The 17,509-nt window shown below is 33.7% G+C and overlaps 2 protein-coding genes across 3 annotated transcripts in view; both read right to left on the bottom strand.

The window, feature by feature from the left end:
• LOC113391499 (RNA-binding protein pno1) overlaps positions 1–17,509 on the bottom strand; it is a 269,552-nt gene that overhangs the window by 218,973 nt on the left and 33,070 nt on the right. The gene's annotated exons all lie outside the window — the stretch shown is intronic.
• LOC113391502 (uncharacterized) overlaps positions 1–17,509 on the bottom strand; it is a 38,854-nt gene that overhangs the window by 5,240 nt on the left and 16,105 nt on the right. For both annotated transcript variants that reach the window (XM_064219061.1, XM_064219062.1), the window contains exons 2-5: positions 12,120–12,179; positions 4,387–4,518; positions 2,341–2,454; positions 1,461–1,513 (exon numbers count right to left, since the gene is read on the bottom strand). In XM_064219061.1, the coding sequence (XP_064075131.1) occupies positions 1,461–1,513; positions 2,341–2,454; positions 4,387–4,518; positions 12,120–12,179 (359 nt within the window). The remainder of the gene's footprint in view (positions 1–1,460; positions 1,514–2,340; positions 2,455–4,386; positions 4,519–12,119; positions 12,180–17,509) is intronic.

Here is a 17,509-nt window from a genome sequence, read left to right as displayed (position 1 = left end):
TGCAAGTGAAGTTGGTACCGTCAATGTTGCAGCGGCATGTGTTGCAGCCGATGTAAAAAGTACCACGAGGCTTGCAAACTTTGGTAGTCGCTTGATCCTCATTATCATCCTGGAGGGCAGTGGTTAATATGATATGTACATTATTTAAAAACTGATATGCCTACGTCGAGTTCTGCAAAATATCGATCATGTACTTCGTGATTAGAATGATATCTTCCGCAATACATTTATGGTATATTAGATTGACAATTCCTTTAAAAATATAATCAAAGTTTGTTCTCACCTCAACCTGTTTGAAGACTTCGACATCACCGCTAACGTCAGCCTCCATACATTCGTTTATCGTGCAAGAGTAGCTCTGACCATCCGAAGCGCATTGACAGAAATTACAATCAGCTTTAAGCGATGCATTTGGTTTACAAACGGACGATCTTTTCACCAAATTGTGATCATCGAAATATACCGAGTCATCGTCGCCACCCTAAAATTTTGGAAGAACATTTTATCATAATTAACTTTATAAGTAGATATTGTAATTATACCGAAAATTTAATTAAAATTTCAATTAATAGTGAAAATATATACTTATCCTTCAATTTATACTTGAATGTGCGTACCACAACCAAAGTGCTTTTAATCACAAATGATGATCAAGTTTACCATTTTCATCCCAAAAATTTACCAGATATTATTTAGATATGAAGGTTTTGATAGTGATGGTTAAACGTCCAATCCAAAAAGTTTTCTGGTTTATGAAGATTTATTATTAATATTGCTGGTTACGTTTTACGTATTTGTTAATAATGATAATGTCTAAAATCGACATGATGAATGAATTAATTTACTTTTTAAATTAGAAACGACGAAGTTCGTGTAATAGAAAACGTACATTGCAAGTTTTTTATTGCCGTCATAAGATGTACTCGTAAACTGTCATTATTTTTATAGGTAAGGTGATTATTACGTCATCAATGTCCATAAACATTGGTGACGTAATAAATTTTAACTATTCCTTACATCGCGCGACATCAACCTTGGGAACTGAGATGTTATGCCCCTTGTTTGCCCCTGTATTTACGCTGACTCCTCACCCTTCAAACCGGAACACAACCATACGAAATATTGCTGCTTGGCAGTAAAAAATATGAGTAGGTATCTACCCAGTCGGGCTTGCACAAAGCCTAACCACCAAACAAAGTCCTATTTAAATCAGCCGCGTATAAAATTAGCAAGAATGCAAACAGCATGCCCGTATTAGTATCGCAATTCCGATTCTTCGAACAAAATGAACCAATGACGAAGTCAGCGTAGTCAACAACACCTACACATTTTCCTTCATCATTACAAATTGTCAGAACTATTCCGTAAAAAATTTGCAATGTTAAGTTGCTAAAAGAATTTATTCGTGTGAAAGTGCTGAATGTTATAATATATTGTATGATATTAGAAGCACATCCTACCAGTTCAGATTTATCTTCCTCGTTTTCATCGCCGGAAGGATTGAAATCGATTACTGAAAAAAGAAAAAAAAAAAAATTAAATCTGTCCAGTAATTTTCAGAAGCTATTCGAAGTTTAAAAGTTAGAGTTTCCATTCTCGTTCTGAGTCCTCAGCCTGAGTCCTTAGGTTTACCATCCCATCCGATTATAAGCTGTATACAGTTGCTGAATGTATACTATAGTATCTGTACTACGGTGGCTGCAGTTAGTGATTTTTCGATGAGATCAACGTGGCCTAAATCGGTCAGTACTGATAATTTTATCGTCGAGATTATAATACGAATTCTAATTCGCAATTTTTCTCGATTGTATTTTTTAAAAGAAAGGTAGCAATTGAACTTATATCTTGTACTGCCACCTGATGGTAAGTGGTCCCCACCGCCCCGAGACAATGGCGCTGTAAGAAATATTAACCATTCCCCCCATCGCCAATGGTCCGCCAGACTTGGGAACTGAGATGTTATGTCCCTTGTGTCTGTAGTTACACTGGCTCACTCACACTTCAAACCAGAACACAACAATACTGAGTACTGTTGTTTGGCGGTAGAATATCTGATGAGCGGGTGATACCTACCCAGACGGGCTTGTACAAAGCAAGTAAGTCAGTATCTAAACTGCGACGTTTTTTTTCATCGCTAGGAGGTAAGAGGATATAAAACTAACCCAACCTAACTCATCTTGTTCTTACTAGACTACAGACTTTCATGCGTTATGTTCAATGCTCAACGGGGTATCATCATCAGAACTATTAACTAATAGAAGTATCTATAACTCACACTACTGCCCCGATATTTCCTCCGATTGCAGGGACATGTGTAAGAATAGTGTATTTAAGAATTACCGCTAAATAACCCGCAGCCCATCCTCGTGCACATTGCATGCCCTTCAGATGAACAAGAACAAGTATTGCAATCGACTTTCCACGCCGTATCCGGAGAACAAGTCAGTTCAGGCTCTGAAAAAGTAAAAAATTTTACATTAAAAAAAAAAAAGGATAATTTTTTTTTTTTATTTGAGCAGTAGTGTCAATAAAGAATCATAATTAATAAGTAATTAAAGTATCGAATTATATCCCGTCGCGGTATCGAACGAATACTGCTCGTTACTAATGCGTCAACGCCCGTGACCTCCAGTGACCCGCGTTCGCACTCGAAACAGCTGATATTTGATAGTGATTAGTGATACTAACGAATTTTCGTATTTTAAAATTCCGTTTACAATTCACCGACTTGCGATATGAAAACGTTTATTATATAAATTATTACGTTTTTGTAAAGACGACAATATTTATGAAACTTGAGGTGCGGCGCGTACCGTGTCGCGGCTCGTGGCGCAGCACGTCTGCAGGCGTGGCATGGCATTCCTTTGATTTACTCTAAAGGCAGCCTAACGAACCATTAGGTAACCTAACTATAGCTTTTGCTACTTAATTAGTATTAATTATTATTAGTATTAAATTCACTATTATTTTTATTTTATCTATCTAAAATAAAGACTTCAGGACTTTTTAAATTGATTCAAAGATAAAATTTATGTCATGAAGACACGTATTTTAAAATAACGCTAATACTCTCAAAGTCACCTGGAGATTACTGATCATTCGCACTTGACGCAATTACTCATTATGACTCATGTTACTCCCAAAATCCCTATTGGCTTAATGCGTGTTGAATTACACGAAGATTATCAGTTACTTTTGCAGCTATTCGACCTATACATACACATTCGCCTGTAAATTTCCCACTGCTGGATTAAGGCCTCCTCTCCCTTTGAGGAGAAGTTTTGGAGCATACGCTGCTCCAATGCGGGTTGGTGGATACACATGTGGCAGAATTTCCTTGAAATTGTCTCTATGCATTGCATTGCGTGTCTACATGCAGGTTTCCTTCACCGCCGAGGTGAATCATAAACACAAATTAAGCACATGAAAGTTCAATGGTGGTTGCCTGTGTTTGAACCCACAATCATTAATCATTGGGCCATCTTAGCTCATTCAACCTATGTTATGTTCCAATGGCAGGGGGAATAAAGATAAAAAAACTTTAGATTTAAATATTCCATGGAATTAGCGACTAGCTCTGCTGTATTATGCACTACAAATAGTTGTTGATTAATATATATTTATTTAAATATAACATTCCATTTAACTACTTCTATCCATTAAAATTCTACTTCAAATTTTTTAATAACATCTTCGCTGACGTTCCATTGATGTATATCTACTGCCAATATAAATTGTGTAGCTGTGTGCCATTTTTTAGACTTGAGCGAGTCAAAGGTCCAAGGAACAACAAATTTTAGAACCCGTGGTTGCGTATTAACTTTGTACCAATTTGTTTATAATTGCAATTGCAATGTCTATGCATGAATAGTAACCACTTACATTAGGTCTCCCATTTGATAGTCAGCCTCCTTAAAATGTAGATCCAAATATACATTCGCCATCGTTCTCTTTGCAATATTTTTCCCGACCGCCGCATCCGTCTATTCGTTATCTATTTTTATCGTAATCGTTGAGTGGCCAATGGAACTACATATAATTACTTGTATAGTAATTATATGTAGTTCCATTGGGCACTTACACTTAACGGCAATTAAATTGTATAATTACAGGCACGAGAATAGTAATGACTTAGATCCCATGATTAGAAGCTCAATGGCAATGAATAATAGCTTACACTAATTGCGATGACCATAGATAATGGCCTTCAATAGAGAACGTATTAGTTCCTTAACAACAAAAGTTGCATCAATAATATAGTATTCGAAATATTTGGGGTCAAAAATTGTCCCCTTAGAGACTCCAATGATCATGACTTAACGCTTATATAACGTAATCGTTATAAATTTCCTACTGCTTCCTTTTCAAATGAATAAAACTATTTACCATCCTCTTGACCAGGACACGCCATGTCAGTACATGCAGGATGACCATCTTCAGAACAGGTGCAACTGTTACACTTGCTCTTCCATCTTGATCCCGGCAAACATTCTAAGCCGACTGGTAATTTATTGGAATCTGTAATTAAAAAAAAGTAATTAATAAAGTACTGTTATCTTGATACTTAGGAGTATAATTATTAATTTTCTCGAATTTGAGATAAGATTAAATGAATATTAACATAATTCAAACCATTGTTTTTTTTATGGTATCGGTAGGTGGACGAGCATATGTGCCACCTGATGATAAGTGGTCACCACCGTCCATAGACAATGGCGCTGTAAGAATTGTTAACCATTCCTTACATCACCAATGCGCCACCAACCTTGGGAACTAAGATGCTATGTCTTTTGTGTCTGTAGTTACACTGGCTCACTCACCCTTCAATCCGGAACACAACAATACTGAGTTCTGCTGTTTGGCGGTAGAATAGATGAGTGGGTACAAAGCCCTACGACCAAGTAAATATATAGTAATTGTAAATATATACCCTAAAAATATATTAAAATTGACCAATTCTTTCACGACTAAACCGAATTTGATCAAATTTTGGTATGAGGCAAGTTTGACCCATGAGGGATAACATAGGCTTTTTTATGTCTAACACCAGACTACCATCCCTAAATCGCAAAGCCGTGAGCTACGACTAGTTCCGAAATATATTCAGAAAAATGTAGGGTTTTTAAGTAAATCAAGGGCTAAGTTGAGTTGTTTCCTCATTTTTTTTCTGTATTTTCTGCACGTTATTAGTTTTCACACACAACAATATACGTGAACTTTAAGCTGTCATAACTTTTGATAGACTTAACCGATTTTGATGGCTTACTATAATTTATAAATTCGAAATTTTGAGCTGAATTCAATTCATAAATATCTTATAATTTGAACCTTCTAGATACTAAACACTGATCAGAACAATAAGTTTCGAAAAGTTCAAAATACAACAGCAGTAATGAAAAATACCAGAAAAAATAGTTGTACTTTGCTACTGTTAAACCAGTAGTTATGTATAGAATCTTCCGTAGATAATATATTCACTGACGAAGAGGCGCCCCTCCAGTTTTAATTATCAGCTCGCATTTGTTGTTATACTTACAAGATGTCTTAGGGTGCGTGAGACGACTAAGTAAATTTTTTTTAAGTTTATTATATTCAAAAAATTATATTTTAAGGTCGAGGTATGAGCCCTTATTTGAATAGATCTATAATCCCTTTTTGGCTTTATCTTATTAGCTGTACTGATAAATAATTAAACAGTTAACTTCAGCACATGAGTCAGAAGTAAAACCTTTTGCGTCAAAAGTGTTTCTCCCGAATTTTACATATTAACGTTGCATCCAAATTTGACCGCCAGACATTTGAATTTAATTATTCAATTCCAATATACAAATAATATAAAATTCCCCGAATAGTATGTATGTACCTACTAAATAGGTTAAAGGTTGTTTCAGCATGCAACACTAAGAACACATTACCTTATTCATTAAATATTTGACTTGAGTAAACTGATATTTACTAAATAAAAATACTAAATTATGTATTAAAGGAAAAACAAAATTATTATAAAATTATATGGTCAATATATCTCATTAAACCATTTATTTGATATAAAAACTTTGTAGTTTTAACTTTTTTAGTATTATGCGATGTAAATAAACGCGATGTGATGACATTTTAACTGACAAGTTTTAAAAACAAACTACTACGAACCAAATAGTCATAAAGTTAATATTGTTGACCACTTTAAATCTTTTTTTTTTTGGCTTTTATTTGTGCCAAAAAGGCACAGAGTATTTCGCCAATGTCACGTGCGAACTTTAAATCTTAAGATAGAACCAAAACGCATTTGCAATTGTCAACTGTTCGTCAAATATTGCCAACAAAATTTTATATTATGACATGTAATTTTCATTAAAGTATATATTAACATAAAAAAAAAAATACTAAATCCAATCATCAAATTTATAAATAAACTAATTAAAAATACTATGTTAACTATTACGCCTTTTTGGTTCCTGATATTATTTATTATTTTGTCTGTTAAGAATACGTAGATTCTATAATATTGTATTCAAAGTAATAATTCTTCAATTTAAATTTGAACTCATTGATGTGAGCTTTATGTAATGTATTTATTTTACAGATATGTTTTATTTTCATATTAAATATTAAATCGAGTGATCACGAATGCCCCAGTGCTGTAAGTTCCGCTGGAAGAGAACCCTTTGGGATAGATCCGTGTTTCATTTAAATAAGATTCAGTAATATATGTTACAATAATTAATAAATTTAAAGAAATTATAAATTGATGGGACTGGCAGATTCAAATATCATTTAAGAGCAGAAAATAAAACTGTGATAATGGCTAAATTATGTTGTTTATGTACATATGCTTCAATATAAAGTGGATCTGTTATCCGTTGCAACTTAAAAAGCATCTTTTGCTGTTGTCAAATAGTAATATTATTAAATAACTAGATGAAAAAGTGTGCGAGTAATTGTTATATTGCTTGGACGCGTTTCATTGTTTGTAGTATATCGTGAGTATCGCTTATCAGTTCTCGGAATTGTTTGCTAACGGCCGGTTCTAGTGGACTGGACCGGTTAGTGATATTTAGACCTTATCGCAATGAGCGTGGATCCAATCTTGAGTGAAGTGGAAGAAGTATGCGAGGAAGAAATAATAGTACCGTCACCGATTATTGAATGCGGTGAAAAAAGACTAGCTAAAAGAATCAGGGAAGACGAAGGGGATGAGGAATGGGTTGAAATCAGAAATAGAAAAGCAAGGCGTAAGGGGTATTATAGATATTTGCATTACCTCAACAAATATTCTACCCGAACAATTTGCTTTAGCAAAAATATTCAGGGATCAGGGAATTACCGACATAAGCCGCGTTAAATATATAAACCCTTATAAAATAATCGTGGAGGTAACTAACGAGGGCAGTATGAAGAAATTAATTTCATGCGAATATCTTCTCGGGTTGGGATGGAGATTTCAACGACCGATGGAAGTGGCTCTTCCCTATGGTGTTATCAAACACATAGAGCTTAATTTGTCTGAAAACGAATTGCTAGATGCGATCACGAGCGTATGTGAGGTAGCTAGTTTGAAAAGACTTAAGCGTCGGGCTGAAGTAGAAGGTTGGACAGATAGTGAAGCAGTCAGGCTTGGATTTAAAGGGCCGTCTTTGCCTGCCTACATACACATTTGTAGCATGCAAGTGAAAGTTGAGCCTTATATATTTCCAGTGACGCAATGCTCTAGATGCTGGCGGTTCGGGCATACTATTAAGATGTGTCCTTCGAAAACAGTATTTTGTCCAAAGTGTGGTGGGAAACATGATAACTGCCCAACGACAGTATATAAGTGCATTAACTGCACCAAAGACCACATCGCGTTAGATCGTAACTGCCCGGAATATCGTAGGGAAAAAAAGATACGGAAAATAATGGCTGAGTTTAATGTCTCATACCGGAAGGCTATTACAATGTTTGTCCCGCCGCAACTTAATACAAAGGAGGCTACGCGCTCAGCGAACCAAAATCATCCTGGTCATCGTGCCCCAACGCCTGAACCTACAAATCATCAATCCCCGGAGAAATCTACCACAGAAGCCCGACGTATGCTCAAGTTGCATCAACTCGTGCGCGGAAGACAGATAGTACTAATAAACCAACGTAAAATAGGAACACAAGTCGCGCTAACAAGAAGAACGAAGAAGAAGAAATAAAACAAAAACCGGAAGCAAACAGCGATAAAGAAAATATGATGATTACAGACTCTGAGGAAAGTGTGTCTAATTATTCGGAAAGGGAGAAGAGTAGGAAAAAGGAAAAGAGAGTTTCAAGAGTCATAAATCCTTTAAAACGGAGCCTCTGTCAATTCAAAGTGGAAATACAGCCATTGAGGTTATTTCGGTTAGAGTATTAAAGATTAGAAAACGTAATTTCAGTATACTGCTCCCCAAGTGCTTATACAACAAACTCAGATTGGGATTTTATATTTTCAATTTCACATAGAAGGACTTTAATACTTGGGGATTTCAATGGGCACCACCCAAATTGGTGAAATAAGACTGACGTCAGAGGAATGCAGATATTTGACGCACTAATGGACCATGATTTTGTTACGCTTAATGATGGTAGACATACGTGCATAAAACTTGTAAAAGGAGTATTACAACATTCGAGTCCTGACATCTCGATGGTCTCGTCGGATATTGCATTGGGGTTTTCCTAGAATGTTACTAATGAATATCTAGGCAGCGACCACCTCATAATAAAATTATCAACATCTTCTAACTATAACCAGATTTTTAACAAAAAACTAAATTACAAATTAGCAGATTGGAAAAAATATAGGAAATCGATAGAGGAAAACCTAGTACAAATAAGTTTGCCAGTTGAACCCCAAAAAGCTTACGATGTCTTTGTTAACATAATTAATGGGGCAGCAAATTTATGCATATACTAAGGTATTTGTCAACCCTAGTCCTAAATTTGTCGCAAAAACCTACTGGAAATCGGCAATTTCTAAAGCCGTAGCGGAAAGGAGATTGGCTTATCAGAGTTTCGGAAAAACCCAATACCTGTTAAATTAGAAAAACTGAAAGCTAAAATATCTGACGTTCAAAGGCTGATTAGAAAAGCAAAAAATAAAGAATGGTGGGATTTTTGCTCTTCAATAAATGAAGAAACAACTGCCAATCAAATGTGGATGCGAATGAGATGGATAAAAGGGCACAAATTTGCTAAGCGAATGGTGGGCAAAACCGTAGCCGAATGGATGTTAAATAACCTCACCCCCGATTTTGTTATCCCATGCCATCCTTGCTGTACATCTCGAAATTTAAAATTAGAATCCAGCATTTCGACACACGAGTTAGAAAAGTGTTTAAAATCTAAGGACACGACCACCAGGATTAGACGATGTTTCATATTCAATGATTTTTAATTTACCTTCTATAGGAAAGACTTCGCTGTGTAGGTAGTATGCTTTGTAATTATTTGTGGGAATTTTTATATAAACGATTTCTGTTTATTGAAGGCCAAGACTTTAAAATTGTAAGATGTACGGGAGTAGGCCTTGCACAGGGAGATCCTATATCTCCACTACTATTTAATGTTGCAACAATTGATTTATGTAAAACTATTAGTTCGATGGATTATATTATTTTTTCGCAATATGCCGATGATTCTGTAATATTTACATCATCTGATAATTTAGTTGACGTTCAAAGCCGATTACAATATGCTTTTGATTGTATATCCAAAAAATTCCGCGATATTAATTTAGAAATTTCATCAACAAAAAGCAAAATTTGTATTCTTTCAACATAAATTGCACAATGATATTATTACTCTAAATGATGTAATTTTAGAAGTCGTGGATAATGTTAAGTACCTGGGGATGTGGCTGGATCGTGGTCTTAGATGGAATAAACATATTAAAGAGATTGTGTCTAGGGTGTCCAAATTTTTAAATATATTTAAGGTGTTAGCAGGATCAAGTTGAGGAGTCCATCCAAAACATATTCGTATGCTTAATATAACGTTACTCAGAAGTAGATTAGATTATGGTTCATTTCTGTATGACAACTGTTATAAAACAAAATTCAAATTCGAGCAATGCGAACCATTGGAGGGTTTATAAGGACCACTCCCATACATGTGATGGAGAGTGAACTTTGTTTACCTCCTTTGTATTTAAGAAGATTATATTTGGCAGGAAAATTTTGGTTTAAAAACAGTAAACTCCATAATAATACTTCTTTAACATGAATTAATAAATTAACAGATTTTACACAAAACAGATTCTGGACTCACAAGAAAAAACCTTTACTTACACAAATTTCCGAGGAGTACAAATCTCAACCATGCAATTCTTTCTCAAGTCTAGGCATGATTTCATTAGATCATTAGAGGGTAACTAGTATTGATATGACAAGCATTCTAAGGACAAATATAGAAGGATTCACTGGTTCAAAGCGAGAGTATCATCAAATTAGTTTGCGAAATACTTGTATAAAATACATAAATTCCAATTACCCCAAATGTGAAAAAATATTTACAGATGGTTCGAAAGACAAATATGGAATAGGAGCTGCATTTCTGGATTTAAATTTGAACTTGTATTCTAAATTCCAAATTAAAGTAGAGGTATCAATCATGGAAACTGAGCTTGTAGCTATTTTCGAGGCTTTGGGTTATATTGAGTGTACAAACTACAGTAAAGTAGTGATCTTGTCAGACTCCAAAAGCGCGCTTCAACACCTAGCTCGGTGTACCTCGATCTATCGAGGGTTACGCGATTCTAAAGCGCGGGCTCAACCAGGGCGGCATATTCGCTTATGCAAAAAAGCCCTTTTTTTTTAATAAAAAAAAAAATAGATGAAAGCCCGGTAAAATAAATAAAACTAAATAAATATAAATATACTAACTACCGTAATTATTATTTGTACCACACTTTCTGAATGCACCCGTAAACGTCAAACATGGCCGCCCGTTGACTTTCATGTCATTGAATTTCATAGATTTAATATCGAAATATCTCGATTATACGAATTTTGCGGGTATATGTTATCGACTAAATAATAATTATTGTTAAACGATCTATAATTGCGTATAGGTTTCGATCGGGTCTATCGTAGCATTAGCAATAGCAGCCTGTAAATTTCCCACTGCTGGGCTAAAGGCCTCCTCTCCCTTTGAGGAGAAGGTTTAGAGCATATTCCACCACGCTGCTCCAATGCGAGTTGGTCGAATACACATGTGGCAGAATTTCGTTGAAATTAGACACATGCAGGTATCCTCACGATGTTTTCCTTCACCGCCGAGCACGAGATAAATTATAAACACAAATTAAGCACATGAAAATTCAGTGGTGAACCCGAAATCATCGGTTAAGATGCACGCGTTCTAACCACTGGGCCATCTCGGCTCTATCGTAGACCTACACGAAATTGTTAATATAGACACTACAAGATATTTATTCAATTTAGAACCTTATTAATTGTAATTTATTTAATTAAATCTAATCATTTTATTATTATAATTCGAAATTGGACCTGTATCGTTCACATCTAAGCGATTGTATATCGTTGAGTTATTTTTTAAGAACGCCGTCGAATTGATCGAATTATTTCTTTCATTGGCTGTAAATTTTTTAACTACTTGACCATAATATACGAAATCTTTACTTAAGGGGACTACTAAATATAAAACTTATTATTCCAAATAGATATATACAGTAAATAGTAAGCGAATGGTTCAGATTTGACTCGGTGGGTGGCTGCGATGGAGATCCAGATTTTAAGAAAAGAAGTAATGGCCAGCTGAAAGATTGATAATTTTTTATTTAATTAATTTAATTTACTCGGTGGGAGGGCCTTGTGTAAGCCCGTCTGAGAGGTACAATCCACTCATCGGCTATTGTACCTCCAAACAGCAATACTTAATATTTTTGTGTTCCAGTTTGGACGGAGAGTGAGACGGTGTAATTACACGCATACATAACATTTTTCCTCCTTATATTGGTGTCGCATTAGCAATGTAATGGTTAATATTTCTTACAGCGCTGATTATGGGCGGTGGCAACCACTTACCATCAGGTGGTCCATTTGCACATCCGCCTACCTATACCATAAAAAAATTAATAATAATAAAGTATGTACCTCTTCTTGCAGTATATTTTGATGTCGCTGCATCATTTGATTGTGGCGTGCTCCTCAGTGCTGTAACCGAAAAAAAAAACAAAAATTAACATATGTAATAAATACTACTGTGATATGGTATTAATTCATACTATATTTTTAATAAAAAGAAAAACAAATAATAAATCTATTTGTCATTGTTATAATATGTTCATTTAACAAAACATTTTTAAACGCATCAACAACCATAGCGTAACATTTGACGTTTCCTTTCCCGCCACAATTTCCAATGATGGCTGCCAAAAGTCACGTGACACGTTTCGTTGGATCGGCTCGACGGTCCTCAAATTGCCCTTTAACCCCGCAATTATTGCAGTTCTATTAATAGCCACAACAATTGACTCGATAATTACTCGACGACTAAGATAGCTTTGTCGGCGGGAATGTCGAAAATTTTAACTTAAACAACTCAAACGGACCAATTTAGAGCTGTCATTCTATCTGTTATTTGATTACGAGTCCAGAAATACGAGAGTACATCAGAATAAACATTGCTGATTCCTTATTTTTAATTCTCGTTATTAATATTTCTAAACGACAGGTATGTTTAGACGTTTGGTTCATTTATAATTAAACCACTGGAAAGACTATTAAAATACAGAATAGATGCAGATTTAATAAATACGACAGTTGTTAAATACATATATTTTTTAATCACATTTTTATATTTTTTAATGGGAGTCACAGATTTAAGTAATTCAATCTATTTATAAAAAAATAGATATAGTTGCTTTTGTTATATATTATGTATTAAAGAATAGACACAATGAAATAAATTAATAAATTTTGAGAATAAAAAAACCAAAAACTAAAATTGAACTAAAACAATCACAAATAAACTTTAAAACAAAGAGACGATGAGAAAGGTCGTCTGGAAAGCGCTTAATGCTTTTTCCTTTCGTGACGATTTCTGCCATTTCACACTGAATGAAGACGTGTGAAAAAATTTCGTTCCAAAAAGGTTTAGAATATTATTACAAATCTTGTACAATTATAATATTTTTAATGTTGCCACTGTTAAACCTCTAGTTATGCATAGAATAGTCTATAGTACCGACTCACGAAGGCGCGCCCCTCCAGGTTTAATTTATTATTATCGGTTCGCATTCGTTTAACGAGTGACGCATGTGCTTACAAGATGTCTTAGTGTGCGTGACGACTTGGTAAAGACGGCAAAAAATACATATTACTAATTAGATTTATATTATTTGTTGAGTATATTTTAATAAAAAAATATTAATTTAAGATGGAGGGATGAACCCTTATGAGTGTCTTGATCTATAAACCTTTTTTGGCTTTATATCATTCGCTGTACTGATAATTAAAAACTTGAGCACACGAATCAGTAATTGCCTTTGCGTCAAAAACGTTCCCCTCGAATGTTGCATATTAATGTTGCAACAAAATTTGAACATTTGTTTATGATAAAGTAAAAAAAATAGACTAAATAATAATTAAAATTTTTAGATGCCAAAAAATATAAAATGCCCCGTAACACAATTCAAATATGGCGCCTGCAAGTTTAATTTTCGGGTTAAATAATATCATATGAATTAAAATAAAATATACGTAATATGATATTCTACTTAAGTAATTTCTGTCATGACTAACTAATAGAGGAGATATTAGCCCACAAGTGTGTGTGCAACTGGTGCTGCACCAACGATTTCACTTCACATCCGATGCACGGGAATGTTACTCCCAACTTCCTAACTTCGGACTGATTGGCAATTTAATCTATACTAGTATCGGGTATATAATATACGGAACCGATCCGGTATAAATAAATTCAATCTATTTATATCATTTTAAATATTAATAAATTGCATTCATGCAAAGCACGGGCTAGCTAGTGATAAATAAATCCGGAACAAATTATGATATTACGTGGGATTCTTAGACACTAAAGCTTGGGGCAGAGTGGCGTGCGATCATCGCTTACCTAAACAATACATATATCTATGTGTTGTATATTCGATGGTAAATAATTAAACAGCTAATACATAATATTTGAAAATAATATGTTTTAATTGGTTAAATATTTTTTGATGTGAAGCATTTATGGAAGACTTCTTGCAACGCGTCTAGGTAGGTACGCATCATATATTCTCCTGCCGAAGAGCAATATTTAGTATCGTTATGTTCTGGTTTGAAGTATGAATGCCACTGTAACTACAGGCACAGAGGGATAGCTCCTCAGACCACGGTTAGTGGCGCATTGTTTGAAATTTCTAACGTCTCCAATCTGACAACGACACGTTAACACATCTGCCAAACTACTATAAAAAAGGTAAGGGGTCGTATACCTCGTCAGCTAAACGTCATGACGCTCTCCAAACCATCCTTATTTTACGGATACAAAGTCGAACTAAACTAGACAATACACGTAACATACAGACATCCCTAGAGTGTATATTTCTTAATATAATAAATAAACATAACATCAGAGTACAAATTAAATAATCATATTCAAAGAAATACTTATCAATGGAGTGTTATCGTGTATTTATAATAAAATATTTAGGTATTCACTATGAAATAACAAAGCATTTATTCCTACTGGATTCAGCGTAACTTGACCCCAGATAAGCCGACGTAGTCGCACTTTAATTCATTACACATTCTAATATATATATAAATATATTATAAAATAAAAAATATAAGTAAATAGATTTATCATCTTATTGTAAACTGCCTCCTTAATTTTGTGGATTAGCTTATTGAGTTGACTAAATTCAAAAGCCATGCGTTAAAATGCCGAGTCTTAAATTTAATAAGTTTATCTGTCAATAAATTCACAATTTTATCCTGAAGTTCGGACATAATATATACCAACGAATTATGACCCTAAAAACGATTTAACTTTATATTTATTCGTGTAATTAAAGTTTTAAATAATTTTAGATTAAAAAACGTGAGGGATCGTGAGACACCTGTTTAGTATGAAGTTGCTGTTGCTATATATAATGTATTCAATAACTGATACAATGAAATTAATTAACAATGTTTAAGAATATGTTTTATATATAATATTTAATTTATAATAATTAAGAGCCGAGACGGCCCAGTGGTTAGACCAAGTGCATCTTAACCGATGATTTCGGGTTCAAACCCAGGCAAGCACCACAGAATTTCATGTGCTTAATTTGTGTTTATAATTCATCTCGTGTTCGGCGGTGAAGGAAAACATCGTGAGGAAGCCTGCATGTGTCTAATTTCAACGAAATTCTGTCACATGTGTATTCCACCAACCCGCATTGGAGCATCGTGGTGGAATATGCTCCAAACCTTCTCCTCAAAGGGAGAGGAAGCCTTAGCCCAGCAGCGGGAAATTTACAGGCTGATAATGTAATGTAAGAGTAATAAAATAACAATGAATAAAGTTATTTAAAGTTGTTATTAAAAGTCCGTATAATAAAAAAAATTAAGTTTAAAGACAGAGAAACTAGATAGTTCGATCTGTCGACTGTAAACCGCGTAAAACTTCGTACCAAAAAAATGTGTCTTAATTTTTTTATTTACGTCTTTTAAACATTAATTATACTCGCACGAAGTCGTCGCGGCTTCCTTTAGTTACCTAAAATGTCTGTGTGTATTTGTGAATTTGCAAGTCACAAATAGAACGGCGTCGTCTGTCTCGCCACCAATTTATTAACGTGTCCGACAATTAAAATATCGTTTCTAATTGTTTTATTTGCTCGTTATATTTCGTTAACGTTCCCGAACTCATTCATTTAAGTTTTTTTTTGAACGAAGTTCTTTTACGCGGTTTGCAGTAGAGTGAATTGCCAGAAATCATCTCGTAAGCAAAAAGCTTTAAGTACTCTACGACTTTTCCTTCTCTTTTTATTGTATACGGTTTCATAGAATATTATTAAAAGTATGTTTTTGTTATTGTCTTTCACGCGGGATTTTTAATAACAATTTTATTTCTTTTTATTTAATTAATCTTAAATGTTGTTAATTTATTCCATTGAATCTGTTATTGAATACAGATTATATAGCGATAGCAACTTCCAAACACGTGTTCCAAGACACCTTTCTATGTTTTTTTTTTTTATTTGAACAGTGCACAGATCGTTTTGCTGTTGTCAACCGAGAAAAAGATACAAATGAAATTTAATTTAAAAATAGTTAGATAAATCGTTACATGCAAAAATAATTTAATTGTATTTAATTAACAAACTTATGTCAATTGTTGCCAGTTTCTTAGTAAAAATAATTAATTTATATTTATTTAAAAATGTCACATAACGATATAATATTATAAAAAGATGAAATTTTTTTGTTTGTATGAACGGTCATATATGAACCAAATGATCAAAAAAAAAGCACTGGTATAAATCTACATTATTATCGAGTTGTATAGAATATGAATTATATTTAAATCATATAATTTTCTTTATTAATTAAATGCAATTGTGCAAAGCAAGGGCGGTTATTCCAAAAGTTGAAAGTGGAACTAATAAAAAAATAAACAAGTCTCACATTGATATGATTAATTAATAAGGATAAGAAATTGTTTCTTATATTTAGGATTCGTCTGGTTATACCTTTGACACTTCTTCAATATAGAAAAAAAAATTACAAATTAATTCTTAATGGCAATTTAACTGAAGACAAATAATAGTTAATTCGTAAATTCGATTTGCTAAAGTAGTATATATACTTTAGCAAATGTTGTATAAAGTTTTGATAACAAAATATATGATATATTAAAAACATTTTTTAAATAGTAATGTCTCGCGTCTTCTTAAAGTTTATCTGTCAATTTTTTTTTTAGTACAAATACCAAAAATGACCAAGGTGTCGAATATTTGTGAGAACATCACATACCAAAAAAAAAAATCAACCCTGTTTTCAAGATGGCGTCGAACGCACATAGGAAATCAAGGTCGAAAATTTCAAATTAAGCTTTTTTACGCCCTCCCTACAAAATATCCAAAAATCAGCTTCCTCGGTTCATTTGAATTTCACAATGTATATAATGACTGGACTAGAATACATTGTTTAAATCTCATTGTCTTTGATAAGTTCTTTTATATTTGACACAATTCCAGAAGGCTATAAAAGATATCCATGCCGGAGATCTCTGTTATAATAATAATAGTTTATTAATGACCTATAGTTATATCTATTTTTGGTTCTTATTTCTATGTAGTTAAGGCCTTCGTGTTAATAAATCTTATGCAAATAAATGTTTATTGTTATTATGATGACGTATACGATGCAATTAGTTGTTTAATAAGACGATAAACTTAATAGTAATACAATGGCTTATTCGATTGTATCAGATTATATTTATATAATCCTTTGGTTTCAATTTACTAGTTCGTGAAACTAAACACGAT

The sequence above is a fragment of the Vanessa tameamea genome, chromosome 25 (genome assembly GCF_037043105.1).
Source record: "Vanessa tameamea isolate UH-Manoa-2023 chromosome 25, ilVanTame1 primary haplotype, whole genome shotgun sequence".
Lineage (NCBI taxonomy): Eukaryota > Metazoa > Arthropoda > Insecta > Lepidoptera > Nymphalidae > Vanessa > Vanessa tameamea.
The sequence above is the reverse complement of the archived record's forward strand: the minus strand, read 5'-3'. Positions and strand labels throughout refer to the sequence as shown.